This window comes from Melanotaenia boesemani, chromosome 11, assembly GCF_017639745.1.
Source record: "Melanotaenia boesemani isolate fMelBoe1 chromosome 11, fMelBoe1.pri, whole genome shotgun sequence".
Classification (NCBI taxonomy): domain Eukaryota; kingdom Metazoa; phylum Chordata; class Actinopteri; order Atheriniformes; family Melanotaeniidae; genus Melanotaenia; species Melanotaenia boesemani.
Genome location: NC_055692.1, coordinates 10,430,889 through 10,445,605, shown reverse-complemented (window position 1 = coordinate 10,445,605; position 14,717 = coordinate 10,430,889). Strand labels below are relative to the sequence as shown.

Genomic DNA, 14,717 nt, shown 5'->3' with positions numbered 1-14,717 from the left:
GTTTGGGGTAATGCTTTAAATACAAAATACACACAAGCATAGAGACAAACAAAGGAGTCTAAAAGAAAGGACTCTGAAACTGGCTCATTGCACTTTCAAAGGCAGAAAGGGGTAGCTGGTTCAAAAAGAACTTTGCTGTTTACTCTAAAGAGTCCTCTGGCCTGATTTTTAACCTCAACAGAGGCTCACTTCCAGCCGCACTTTATGATTCCCTGAAGAAAATATCACCAGCTTTGAAACTGGTACCTGCCCTTGCAAAACAGCCCCAGTGTCTCACACCAGGGCCTAAAAGACAAACAGACCGAGCCTCTGCACCCTTACCTCGAAGCACGTGGACGCTCTATCCAAACACAAACCGGCTGGGGTGCAATCAGTAAGTCAACTGTAGCACACGCTGGGCAAAGAATGCTAACAGTTTGCTCTTTAACTTGGCGATACCCTGTCAAATACACACTCAGCACAAAAACAGCTTTTACAGGCATCAAATTAACTGTCTGGATAAGAGTGAGAACGTACAAGATAGGTGGAGTAAGACAAAAGATATTCAGCAACTTCTTTATTGAGTCTTTACTGTGTCCAAAGCAAACAGAGCAAAGCAGCTGCTTCAACAGGAGAAATCTGCCGACCTGGTGAGCGAGATAATCTCAACAGCAGCAGGTAAACTGGGCTGCTGGAAAGGTAAATAAAGAAGACATGAAAAGGGACACACAAATCAGAAGCTGAGCAAATATCAGGTGTTTGGGAGGCATCATATAACTGCAGGACACCAGTGGAATTATCTCTGCGGTGAGGTTGATACTGTTATTATCTTTTCTGTCATCTCGACCCAGTAGCCTTCATTGTTCTCCTCTGTGCTCACTTCTGCCGCATCTTTTTTTCAATGGCTGCCGCAGTAGCCCGTGGCAACAGGTCTGCGCCACTGTGAGGACACATAACAGGGCCGAGGCGGTGGCTCGAGCCTGCAGCAGATGTTGTGGTGACATCTGACCCTGGGCCAGGCATCACTCTTAAGGGGCTTTCCTCACTGTCGAGCCAATCTGCCATCTGCCATCTTTCTGAGGTCACGCGCAGATGGGGAAATGTAATATGTGGGCTACACATGTGCAGTGTATACAAATAAAAATCCAGAATGAGTACACAGATTCAGGCAGCTGCATGTGGCTCACTTTGAATGCTTTTTAAGAAGCTTAGTGAATTAGGTTGTGCCTTTATTGAATTATAGTATCATGTAAAGCTCTGTGGGACAAAGTCAGTGTCTGGTTTCATTTCTGTAAACAAGATCAATGGTGATATCCATGCAATATTCTTAATTTATTCATATACTTTCCAGGTTCTATCAAAATGTAGCAAAATATCACCAATTCTATACTCTTATATGGGAATGTATGACAATTTATGTTTTCAAGTCTATTGATTATGATGATATTCATCCCTGTAGTTAATTATATGAACTGGGAATGCCACAACACCATGTGAACCTAACCCTAAGCCTTGCAAGCAATACAAATGATCTGAAAAAGCTAACTGCATTGCTAACTATAGTTTTATTACCTTGTAATAAACTATTTTTGTACAAAAAGGCAGAGCAAATTTGGTATGTACGAGGACAGAAACAAGAAAGAACACTACTGTGGCCGTTCCACATGGATGCCAGTGATGAAGAATGAAAAACAACACAAAATAGGGGGATGTTTTTGTTTATCAGTACCAGTGTCAGAAATTAACTTTTTGACTTACCGGTCAAGTTGGCCGGTAGATGAAAAAATCCACCGGCCAAACATATTTTTTACTGGCCAAATTATTAAATTATTTTACACACACATACCTCTACACACGTTATTTTCTATAATACTATGTTGTGTTGTATCCAAACTGAAAGTGGAAGTCACAGCAACATTAAACAAAGGCAACAAGAAAAATGGTTTTATTTGATAAAGTGTTAATGTCTGAATTCATTAACTAAAACCTGATCAGACTCGTCCCTTTCTACTCTTCACACATTCTGTGAAGTCTGGTAGCTGTTATCACCCTTCAGGCTGTAAACAGCTAAGCTAAGCTAACAGGCTAACATCACGTCCATCAGTGCTGCTGTGCTGACAGCGCGGCACACACAGGTGTGTTACCGCCTACAGTTGGCGTGTGAGAAGCAAGTGGAACCGGGCCGTGAAGCAGACAGAAGGCGTCGCTATATCCAAACCATCTCTTTTCACTTAACCTTTTGGTTGGGGCTGTAAGCCCTGCTGATTTATCCTCCAGTTCACCGTGCTTTCTTTTGGAAAGCTGGCCGGCTCCTGCTAAAAATCTCCACATATTTACCTACTTCATTAGCCTGAGCTAAACGGTAAACAGAACTGAAACAGTGCAGCGCATTCTCGTGTCACGTGCGAGTGTTTGTTCATACATGCAGACAGCAGAAGAACATGAAGATGAAATCCACCAAAAGGAAGACTGAAAAACATGACTAATTTGGTACAAACATTTACTCGCCATTTGGCGCATAGCCCTCTAAGATTTACTCGCCAAACAAAAAATTTACTCGCATTTGGCGGCTGGCGAGTGTTAATTTCAGACCCTGATCAGTACATGCAGTAAGATGCAGAAATACAACAAAGTAGAGCAAGAAAACCTTTAAACTTGTAAAGCTGGGGAGGAAGCGCACATCTTCTTGTAGTTAAGAAAACTAAGCTGGACTAACCCAGGATAGTCCATGGGACTCAGTTCAATTGGGCAAGAAATTCAGAAAAATTTTACATCTTCATTTGGTTTGTTTTCACACTGCGCTTCACTCAAGCGGATCAAACCGTCTATACAACATCACGCAGTGACAACTTCTCACTGAAGAGCAATATTCCCCGAAACGACCACTGACCAAAACGATAGAAGAAGACAATCCAGCTCATTGATTATCCAGGACTGAAAACAGCTTGAAACACCAATGAAACTACGTAATCTTGAGGTTTCTGTTTTTACTTTGGTATTAAAACCTAATAGGGTTTTCACAAGAAGTTGTCCAGCAGGAGAGGCAGCGAGCTATCCAGAATGTTGCACTACAACACATCCTACGTCACTTCCTCCCTTTGGTTCACTGAATGGTCTGTTTTCTTTCATACTGCAAGTGAACCCTCCGGTTTTCAAGCAGACCAGAGTTTGCTTCTTTGGTCCGCACCAGAGTACAAATGAGCATTCTCACTACTCCAAATAAACCTTACTAGCTGTGGAAGCAGACCTGGATTCGTTTAAAGCAGGTGAGTGCACCTAATACCTGATTTTGAATAATGCCTCAAGAGTTTGGCCATACTGCTGTTCCTCTAGATCACAGAGTGGATGGTATTTAACAAACAAGTGATTTTATGTCATGTCTATCAGGTGCTTCCAGCCAGGAGTCAAACGGTGCCAGTGGAGCATGTTTGTCCCTCTGACTACCTCTCCCCTTGTTCCTGTGTCTCCCCTCTTCCACTTCTCATTTCCTGGCTGTTGGCTTCTGTGCCTCAACTAAGTCCCCCTTTAGTCTTGTCTGATCGCTTTTAAAAGTGTTGCCTAAGGGGCGAGGGGGGCCTCTTTTCCCTCCTTTCCTCTGTACTGCCCTTTCTCTTGTGCTTTCGTACCAGCTTGTATTGTGGCTAACCACAGTGACAACTTCGCCACCACCAGAGAACTAAATAAACACTAAAACACACACTTAAATTTAGCTTTAATTACACAAGATCAAATGTTTTGAAGAAAGAAAAAAAAAACCTTCAGTGAAACCAAATCTGGCACAAAAACTTGGGTCGTTGTTTGTTGTGGAACTGGAGCCAAAGTTACCACAGTTACCACAACTGGCTACACAAATTACAGGGGGAACTCTCCACCTCTCACCCTCTTCTTATCCTCATCCTTCTTTTCCTTCCTCTCTAATCGCACAGGGGAGCTGACCTGACCAGCCCACATCTGGTAGCCTTCATTAGAGACCCCCTGTATTTGGAAGTAATATGGACACAGCTCATGGGAAAAAACAGCTCCCCTAGGGACCAAACACTTGGTGTGTGTGTGTGTGTGTGTGTCTGTGGGTGTGTGTGTGTCTGTGGGTTTCATGAGAGTCAACTTGGCTCTAATGACTTCTGCCACTGCCTACTTTATGAGGCTGGGAACCACTTAAAGGCTTTCCGGGTGTCTGAAGGTGTAGCTGACACCGGACCCTCAGGTTGTTAATGTACATGTCGACGTCAGGGTCTGAGCCAGAACATGAAAAATGTCCCATCGTTGCATCCTGCCTTTGACTAATGACTCTTTTTACAGTTTATTAACTTTCATTCTTCATGAGTTTGCTGCTAGGAGATGTAAAATATGAAAGAGCTGTCCTTCAATGTTTGAGTCTGTCATTCAGAATGATGAACAGATAAATCCTTTGATCACTTAACAATCTAGCGCTTGCCTAATTTCCCCATTGTGTATGTGTGTGCGTGTGTGTATGTTCTGTTATTGAAGTTGCACTATGTTCCTTTCTGACCTTAAAATGTGTTTCTGATTCATTTTAATGGCACTGTGACATTTATTAAGTACATTCCTGGAGCCACTGTTGCACAGTAGCATCCCAGGGCTGAGAATACACACTTCATAATTTTTGCTTCTGGGACACTGTGTCACTTTACAGCTGAGTTTTACTTTATGTCACATGCTAGCAACTGGATATCAAATCAAGCTTTATTTATAAAGCGTTTTTGTATTCCAAAAGGCAACACAAAGTGTTGTACAAAATAAAAACAATTTATGCATAATAAAATAAAACAAGTGTTTACACAACAAAGTATAACTAATATCAATCAGTATCAATCTATAATATCAACACATTGGTTGGTTTGAATGCACACAGAGAGAAAGTGACAGAGCAAGAAATAAGAAAAGAGTTGACATTGGACTGACTTTTACTTGCTGGAGAGAACTCAGAGTGCAGGTAGGATGCAAGATGGATGCCAAATTAGCCATCAAACCAAAGTACAGGGGTGCTTCTTTAACAGATGAAGCTCAATCATCAAGATAACTTTAGTTGGTGCAAAAAAAAAAAAAAAAAAACACAGACAGCCTTAGTTTAAGGTTTTAAGGAGTCCTGTTTAGATTTTGATACAATACAGTACAAATATGTTATAATCTTATTATTTCCTACTTATAACTACTTATAATGATCTTTTGATATTTATTAATTGATTTTATTTTTGGGTGCAGTTGATGTATGACATGATATCTGATAAAAAATAAATAGTAAATCTGTTTGTAATTATATTATTTTGACCTCTCCGGTGACCCCGCCAACATACTTTGCCACTACGGTGTCAGCAAAAGCAACAAAGTCTAATATATTTTGTTCTATCGGACTAAAAAAACAATAAAAGTCACTGATCACTCCCAGACAATCATGACTCAAACTTAAGCTTAACCCCACTGAGGAATCTATAGTTTTCTCCTTGTGTAACAGAGGTATCAGTGTTAGAATCTCAGTTTCTTTTTACAGTAACTGAAGAAAAAACTCTTTCACTACGACACCTTTACGCTCATTTATCCCAAGAATATCCCGAGAGTGAAAGCTAAAAGCACACCTGGCGGATTGGTTTCTGTGTGAAGATGAATGACCAAAACAAACTACAAGTAATCATGGGTATTGTGAAGCATGCTGCTGTGTGGGTGAGTTGTTCTACTTGAACCCACAGGCAGGTGGTCTGGCTGGAGCAAAACAAAAGAAATGAGGAAGTGTGGTTTGCAGTCTGCTCAGTGTCTTTGTTTCACACACATGCTGACTGTAAGTGACTGCGATCAAAGTTTATGTGATTTGTCTTGGCATATGCCATATGGGGAGGCTCAAATATCACTAATCCCCAGTGCAGAGGTTCCCCACCACTGAGTTGCTTCTTTCAGCCAGAACCCTCCTCTCACCAGGTGGATCCGCGCCAAAGGGAACCTAACACTGGGGCAGCGGCCATATAAAAGCCTTGCACTATGTGCTCCTCGTTGTGTGATGATATGATCAGATGCGGCACCTTTTCTTCCCTCGGGCCGATCTGAGGCTACTTCCTGACTCTGAATAGAAATGTAGGAGGAAGGTGGGGGGGAGTGAAGAGCATACAGGGGAGTTAAGATAGACTCGTCTGACCGGGGGCAAACAGAGGTGCCATTGAAGAATGCCCAGAACCGGAGAAACAAGGGTTCACTTTCATTGAAGTGGATGTATATTGTAGCAGGGACACATACCAGCAGGGAATTAATGGCTCTGCTTGTTATCTGAATTATGGCTCGATTCAAATCTAACAAACCATCTGAGGCTATCTGCAGGATTTAAGTTCTCACATTAACAGATAGTAAATCTCTGTTTGAAGCCTTACATAAGCAGATATGGCTTAAAACTACTGCTTTTTAATGTTAACCAGGCAAATCCCAAGTTTTAAAGAATTAAAACAAAAATATTGTGATCAAGAAATGAAAACCTTGTGTGGACACTTTGATTTTATCCACAATTCTCATCCATAAATTCTCATTCATTAATTCAAACATATCTTAACAACCAAGTTGACTAAAAACATGATGCAGCTGACATTTCCATGTCAGACTGGAAACAACCCATTTACCTCATTAGCGGAGCTACTAAAGCTATACATTGAGTTTGCATCCTTCGTCTTAAATCCTAACAGTATCTCATCACACCACTATGCTATCATCAGGCTGTCAGAAGGAGGTATGTGATCTCTCAGCAGCATCCTTGCCCACCAGACACCAAGCCGGACCCGACATCTCTCATGTCTGTAGGCAGACTGAAGCTCTAGCCAAGGCTGCTTTGATTCTGACCGTCCATTATGCCACTGGAATCCACTAGCTGTTTTTCCTGGTCCTGGTTTGTCAGCTCTGTCACTGTGTTCTGCCGCTGCCAAGCCTCCAAAGCAAATGAGAGGCCTTCTGAAGTTAAACTTCAGTCACAATGTCATTGGGCCAAACCAGATATGAGGAACAGATGGTATTTATGGTATGTCAAGTAGGCATCTTTGACAGACGTTAAAAAAAAAAAAAAAAAAAAAAAAAGATTCCAACACCACCTCCTTAATCTCAACATAATACCTGAGCTTAAGACCAGAAGCTGTTTGGTTGAAGTAAAACCAAAAAATGAGTCTGCAAGGACTTAATGAAGCTAAAAAAAAAAGGAAAAATGCCCCTGCATGCTTTTCTCAGGAAAGATCATGCACAAAAATGTAAACCAATTCACTGATTAAAATGAGTTTATATGTCAGGTAAAAACAATTAAGACAGTCAGACCTTTGACATCATAAAACAGGATCCACCTGCTTGCAGTCATTCTGGTCCAAACAGCTGCAATGCTTTCCAAGAGTAACTATAGAAGTCATTGATCCTGGAGAATACTTGCAAGACTTTTATGTTAAGAGACTAAGGTCTGTGGACCTTGAGCTGAAGAGAGATGTTGAAAAACTCAGCTGATTCACTTTGAAGTTCAGTTTGCTGGTACGTTGCGTTTATAACGTATCTAATTCTTCAGAAGATGTTTGGAAATGATGGTGTTCTCTTTTATCTATGGTTAGAGACAATAATTTAGTGTTACATAAAGCCTGGAGTGTTAAGCCAAGAGAAAACCCGTCTGCGTCAGGCAAAGCATATATCTATAGTTCAGTAAAATTTTAAAGGAAATTAAATCTAAACTGATATTTTTTTTATTACTTGAAGTTGAATTTGTATAACAGTGAGAGGATTTTACATTTTAATTCTGAACACAACAACCCCCCCCCCAGTAAATCTTAAAAAGTGAACTTTCATTAAAGATCAGGCTCATAACTGGAATGAAATGAAATCTAAAGCATTTGTTATTAAGTTTATCTGAACACTTCAGCCTAAAATTGACCAAATGACCCCTTTTTTGATGATCTGCCAAGTCTTTGGCAACTATTGAACTATTTTTCTGGTCCTCTAACACCACAGTAACAACTTACACAATTAGAGAGAAACGCTGAAACACACAAACACACACACGACGCCTTGTGTGCCCGCTCAAATCTTTTCAAAACAGCAACGGTGCCCATCTCCATGTTTAATTGGAGACGTCTGAGGAGGAGGACAGTGCAGCGGCACAATGATGGCTTTGTAGCACGGTGAGGAGGGGTGTGTGTGTGTGAGAGAGAGCGAGAGAAAGAAAGCGAGAGAATGAGGGGTGAATACACGACCAGACCAAATTAAGATGTGGCAGGAGGCCAAGATGGCTGCCCACTTGTTGCAGTCCCAAAGCTTTGACCTGGCCGACCCAATCATCCGACCCACCGGGCTCAGCAGAAGTAAGGTGACACTGGCTGCTGCTGCTGCTCATGCCAGGATGGAAAATGTACCGAGCTTGTTTACACTTAAACTTCACTTATCTGTACAAAATCTGTAAAAACCTGTCTCCGTTTTTTTCTTATAGCAGGGTTTGAAATCATCTAGCCTCAGCCATCTGTCAGGGGCAATCAGAGAGAGTGAGTACTGAAGGCCATTGAGGAGGGGACACAATCCCAGGAGAGAGGAGGGGGCGGTAGGAGGACGGGGTTTGAGGGTCTCTCTGGGAAGCCTCACCCAGATTAGTCACACAGAATTAATCGCGGCACAGAACAATGGTCGCCGAGCTTCTGGCAAACCCAGCTGTCGCTCCGTGAGAGAAAAGAAAAACAAGATTTAGGGCTACGAGACTTTGGCTGGAAAGTGGAGTTCGATGGCAGCAACACACATACACAAACACACAGAGTATCTCATAGTGACCCCTGTCCTCATCAATGTCCACTCAGTTCTGCCTTACTTTTCTGACCATTTGCCTACCAGAACTAGCACCAGCAGTGTGAGCACTCACACCCCTTCAGAGCTTTCACGTGTCATCCAAAAATCTCAGAGTCATTTCAGATTCCACAATCCCACATTTCAGCACTTCAGAGCAGGTATTCTTCATGATTTATTAGATAGGAAAGCAAATGCAGATGTTAAACTTACTTGCACTCTCCATTCCCATCTGTAGTTGCTACACACCTCCCCTGGTTCAAACATGACTCCGTGGGCATGGAGCATCTTAGACCTGCAAATAAAGATTTTAATACATGTGTGCTTTGCTAAAACTCGTATAAGAAATGTAGAATTTTTATGAGGTGACGCATCAGGCCCAGGTTTCAAAATTTTGTCTCTTATGGGCATCAGAAATGGCACAGATGTGAAATCTCTGACTCTTCCCACTTTAAAGTGCAGTATTTGAGTTTTTGAGGTTAAAACTGGACTTGACATTGGTTTGGCAAAAGCCTCATGCATAAAAATGTATGAGCCATTTGGAGGGTAACACACCTTTGCGATTCTGCCTTTAAAAAAAGAAAAAAGGAGGGGAAATGCAAAGCTCAGAATCTAAGCTGCAGAGGCTTGCGTCTACACATTAGTGAGAAAAAGTTTCTGGTGTTTGCGCGCGCAACAGCTGTCTGAGTAAAAGTAAAGTAAAAGTGTCCAAATGACTGAGTGCAGTTTGCAGAGAGCTTAAGAAATCTGCAAGGCGAGTCAAATAACTTGCAAAATTGCCGCAGTGTGGAAAGAAAAGTAGCTAAACGCGTCTAAATCATACCATAAAGTATTTAAATCTCCCTTAATTACTCTTGGGGGGAAAAAAACAGCATTAAGTGTTCACAACTCACCTCGAGTAATTCCTATTAGCGGCAACAGGAAAGTTAGTTTCACGAATAAAATATGCATTCCTTCTGGTTAAAAAATATTATACAAATCCACGTGGGTTTTTTCATAGATCCGATATTATGTTTCCCTTCTTCGATTGGTAAAAAAAATAAAACCCTTTCAGTTCATCCTAGAGTAGATCCACAGAGAGTAAAAATGAAGCAGACTCCGGGTATGAGACGTTGTCACTCCAAGTCTCGAGTTGGAAATGATCAGAGGGACGCATGTCTCCATCCGCTGCCCCGCACCGAGGGGCGTTATTCTTCCACAGGAACACCAACAATTACACAGTTGCTCCCCAGACAGGCACAAGCTGTGCAAGTTGATGAAGAGATAGCGGGAAAGTTTGTTTTTCAGTCCCACTGCGGTTTTCTCACGTAGTGAGGGGTTAATTAACACCTCTGGCTCATCTGCCCAGTATTTAACCAGTATTTAATATCCAAAATTATGTAGTCACACTTAGTTTAGTTAGTTTAGCTTACTAAGAAAAGAACAAGAAGTTAACAATGAATTTGATACTGATTTTTTTAAAGTCCCCTGGTAAGCGTATCAAAAGGTTTTCTGCTTTGATTAATTAAGGTTTCGCCTCGTGTAGCTATTGCAAACCTACTTTTCTCAACTTTTAATATACACTCAACGGCTACTTTAATAGGAGCACCTGTTCAATTGCCAGTTAACACAAATATGTACTCAGCCAATCACATGGCAGCAACTTAAAAGTCTTGTAGACACGGTCAAGATGGTTTGCTGAGGTTCAACCCGAGCATGAGAATAAGAATGGGGGAAAAGAGGATTTAAGTGACTGTGAACATGGTTGTGCCGTGCGGAGACATCTCATTTACTCAGATTAAATGCACAGCTGTCTCAAGGCTTTATAGATAATGATCTGAAAGAGAGAGAGAGAGAGAGAGAGAGAGAGAGAGAGAGAGAGAGAGAGAGAGTTGACTGGACACTGGACAAAAATATTATGTTGATGTCAGAGGTCAGAAGTCAGAAGAAAGCAATGGCAGAACTGGCTTCTTATACCTAGGTATACATTTTGGGCTACAGCAGCAGAAGACCACGCCTGGGTCAGCTCGGAACAAAACAACAACAACACAAAAAAAAGGCTACAATTTACACAAGGTCACTACAACAGGACAATATAAGATTGGGAAAATGTTGCCTGGTCTGAGGAGTCTCCATTTCAGCTGCAACATTCAGATGGTAGGGTCAAAATAAGTGTGAACAACATGGATCCATCCTGCTTTGTATAAAAACCTCAGATTGATGGTGGAGGAGTGATGGTGTGGGGGGTACTTTCTTGGCACACTTTGAGCCTCTTAGTACCTATTAAGCATATTAAATGCCAGTCTACTTAAGTATTGTTGCTGATCATGTCCATTTAAGACCACAATGTACCAAACTTCTGATTACTTCCAGCATTATTGCACCATGTTGCAAAGCTCAAGTCATTTCCAGCTGTTTTTTTTAAACAAAACAATAAGTCCACTGTACTCTAGTGAACTCCACAGATCTCAGTCCCATACAGCACCTTTGGGATGTGGTAGAATAGAGATTTGCAACATGGATGCAGCTGACAAACCTGCAGCAACTGTGTGATGCTATAATGTCAATATGCAAAATCTCTGAGAAATGTTTCCTTGCTCTCACCTTGTTTTATCTATGTTAAGAGTTAAAGCATTTCTGAAGGCTAAAGGGGTCCAACCCAATACGGTTTACCTGATAAAGTGGCCAGTGAGTCTTTATTAAAAAGACTTTGGAGACTTACTTAGACTTCTGATTTTAACATTGTGAAAGCATGAGAGAGAAATACAAACATCATAAAAAAAAGTAGAATCAACTCTGTGTGAATTCAACTTAATTTAGTTTTTTGTTTTTAGATGTAAATACAACGTATAAAACTTAGAGAAAATGCCAAGTCTCCATTGATGATTTTATTCACATTTTTATACATCAATGTGTAACAAAAGATATCATGTTAGAGGTGTTTTGAATTGAAAACGTCTTGACTTGGAATTTTTTTTTAAATCTTAGAATAAAGTATGACTAGCTTTGAAAAACATGATGACTTTTTAGTAAATTAATTACTGACTAGTTTTCATCTTTTGTGTGTTGTTATGTAGGTTGCGGTCAGGCCAGAAAGACATGCAAGAACATATTAAGATCAAATTAGCTGGGTCGCTGTTTTGTACATAACATGTAGGTGAATGCTTTTTCCTGAATAGCAAACATTAAATGGACTAATTTTGAACTGAAAAACTCAGGTTTGATGTCCATAGTCCAGAGAACTTGTCCTGTTGTGAAAGTTGTTAGCACCATCAGCTTTTCAGAGCAGCTTACCACCTATTTTAAACAAGCTACACACATGATTAAATATGTTTAAAAGGTAGATAAATGCAGAACACACTTTAGCTACTTTTTGACCTCAGGCACTCAGTTCCCATAAGCTAACAGAAGTACCCTTTGTTCTATGAGTCTACATTGCTGGAACTGAGCTCCATCATAGTTTTTAGAGTTTACTCTAAGTTCATCTGTGTCATTTAGAGGTTTCTCACAGTAATGGAAATGCAACCAGAAAATAATATATTGAAGGTACATACTGCTAAGGGGAGCTTTTCAGTCATCAGTTAGGCTTAGGTCATCCTATGCATTAATTTATTCCTTTTTTTCACTCACACTTACCTGTAAACCTACTGTCAAATTAGAGTCCCTAATTAATCTGTTGGACTACAACAGGAACTGACTAAACTCATGCAGACATAAGAAGAACTCCAGACAAAAAAAGCCAAGATTTGAACCAGGAAGTGTTTGCTGTGAGGTTCAGAGCTAACAATCCCCATTATTGTTTTACTAAATAAAAAAGAAACTGTTTTATTCGACTTTTTGGCATTTAATTTACTGGTTTAGTTGCTTTACACATGTTCAGCTGCAATTTTTTAAGTTTTATGTGTAAAACTCATTTCTACTAAATTTTGGACCATTTGTTTTTATAAGTTTTAATGTATTTTATGTACATTAAGCCACTACTGCAGCTACAATTATTTTTATAAATTTTCTACTGTTAGAAGTGAGATCCGACAAGCAATGAAGCTAATTAAGTGCACAGGTAAATAATAATTACACATTAAAGCACAGAGCTTAAATTGGTTCAGGAAATAAAGTATCATGTTAACTTTGGTCCCATCATAGGCCTCTGGAAAGAATAAAAATAGTTACGAAGCATTGTCAACAACACTGAGACAGTTATTAAAGATGTATTGAAGAAAAACTCCGTTCCTTATGGACAGTTGGGGATTTCTTTAATGCGAGGCATCAAAATAACATGTTGCAAACAATATAGATAAAAACATTGGCCAGTTTAGGCTTGAATCCATCAAAGATGTTTACACACCCTTATTGATCCTGCACTCATGCATCTTGGTTTTCCACCCTGAAAAAAGCCTGGGAATATTCCCGTTAGCCGTTGGAATCTTTGACTCTGATAAATAAATGCTGACAGTGACTCACACAAGTTTTAACTCAACAGATCTGCAGAGTCAGCAGGAGCAGATTCCCATCAGGTGGTTTGTGAACAGAGTCTGAGTATCTTCACACAGGTAACAGATGTCATGAACTGTTAGATGCGACAACACATGTTTTAAGTAGTTTTAGACTCCTGCTGAGGACATGATAGAGCCTTTGGAGATAAAAGGAAAGGTATGAAAATGTTACCTTTCTTTCAACATAGTCACAGTTGCTATGTCTGCTAGGAGTAATAAACAATGTTAATCTGTTAAACTGCTCCAAATTACTCATAGATTATGAAGCAAATATATGTTTTTACATGTTTAGCTCATGTTCCTTATGTTCAAGGGGTAACCTAAGATATATGTTGTAACAGTTTAATGATAGAGGTACATTAAAACCCACACACTGGGCTCCTGATCAGAGACAAGTTAGGAGTGAGAACAGGCTGTTTTGTGAAGTTTTAGGAATCAAAATGACGTCAAAATCACAACATATTGACAAACTCATTTTCCTTTTTTATAGGGAGCTGGGGTAGCAGACCCTCCCCAAAATGATCACACATCAGTTTTACAGTCTGTTTAGTAAAACTAAGACATCTTAAACTCTGAGCTAACTATTCACTCTACTGGGAGGATCGATGAGACGACGGATCAAAACAAGTAACATCTATCAACATAAATGGCCAATTGCAACCAAATTTGCAATATAGTTTGCAACCTCTAACATCAGATGCCCCGTCCAAGTGTAGAAACCAGTGATCCTTTGTGGTGATCAAGATTTTTATTTTTTTTTTTTTTTCACTTCTTGCTTACAGTGAAAAAAACATATGGCTTTCTAAACACAAGGTGTGTCCCAATTCAGGGTCTGCGCACTTCGAAGTGTGCAGACCCTGAATTGGGACACACCTTACATTATCCACATAAGATTGAGTACAGTCAGAGTTTTGGGGCGACAGTGGATCAGGTGGTAGAGTGGTTTGTCCATTAATACTGTCCAATGCCCGGGTGGATTTTGAGAAAACAAAGATTCCTTTGTCTGTAATAAGAAAAACATATTATGAATACCAAATTGCATTTCTGTCAATAAATTATATTTAATGTTAGACACTGAAACTTTTAATTATTAGATAACTAGTTAAACATTCAACAATGAACAAATACATGTATAGTGAATAAATTAACATAGAATAAGTCAATTTTGTTCAGACTACCGTAGTTTGTTTCACTTGTAGGGTGTGAATTAAATAATTATTCAGTATTCATACAGAATCAATACATTTTTGCAGGAAGGAGAATTGAGAATTGGATAGTAATTTCTATAATTACCTCCAACATCATTTGATGTATTTTATCTATTTTAATAATGTGCATAAACTACCAGTCAAAGGTCTGGACACAGTTTATCATTTAATTTAATAAGAAAACAAACTACTGACTGGTGATGTACTTATACATAGAAATACACACAACTATAGGGAATCTGAGTATATATTATATACATTATTTGTT

At 39.8% G+C, this 14,717-nt stretch overlaps 1 protein-coding gene across 2 annotated transcripts in view; it reads right to left on the bottom strand.

The window, feature by feature from the left end:
• The window catches only part of LOC121648589 (neurogenic locus notch homolog protein 1-like), a 43,955-nt gene extending 33,976 nt beyond the window's left edge, over positions 1-9,979 (bottom strand). For both annotated transcript variants that reach the window (XM_041998793.1, XM_041998794.1), the window contains exons 1-2: positions 9,663-9,979; positions 8,983-9,064 (exon numbers count right to left, since the gene is read on the bottom strand). In XM_041998793.1, the coding sequence (XP_041854727.1) occupies positions 8,983-9,064; positions 9,663-9,720 (140 nt within the window). In that variant the 5' untranslated portion in view covers positions 9,721-9,979. The remainder of the gene's footprint in view (positions 1-8,982; positions 9,065-9,662) is intronic.
• Positions 9,980-14,717: the final 4,738 nt, after the last annotated feature.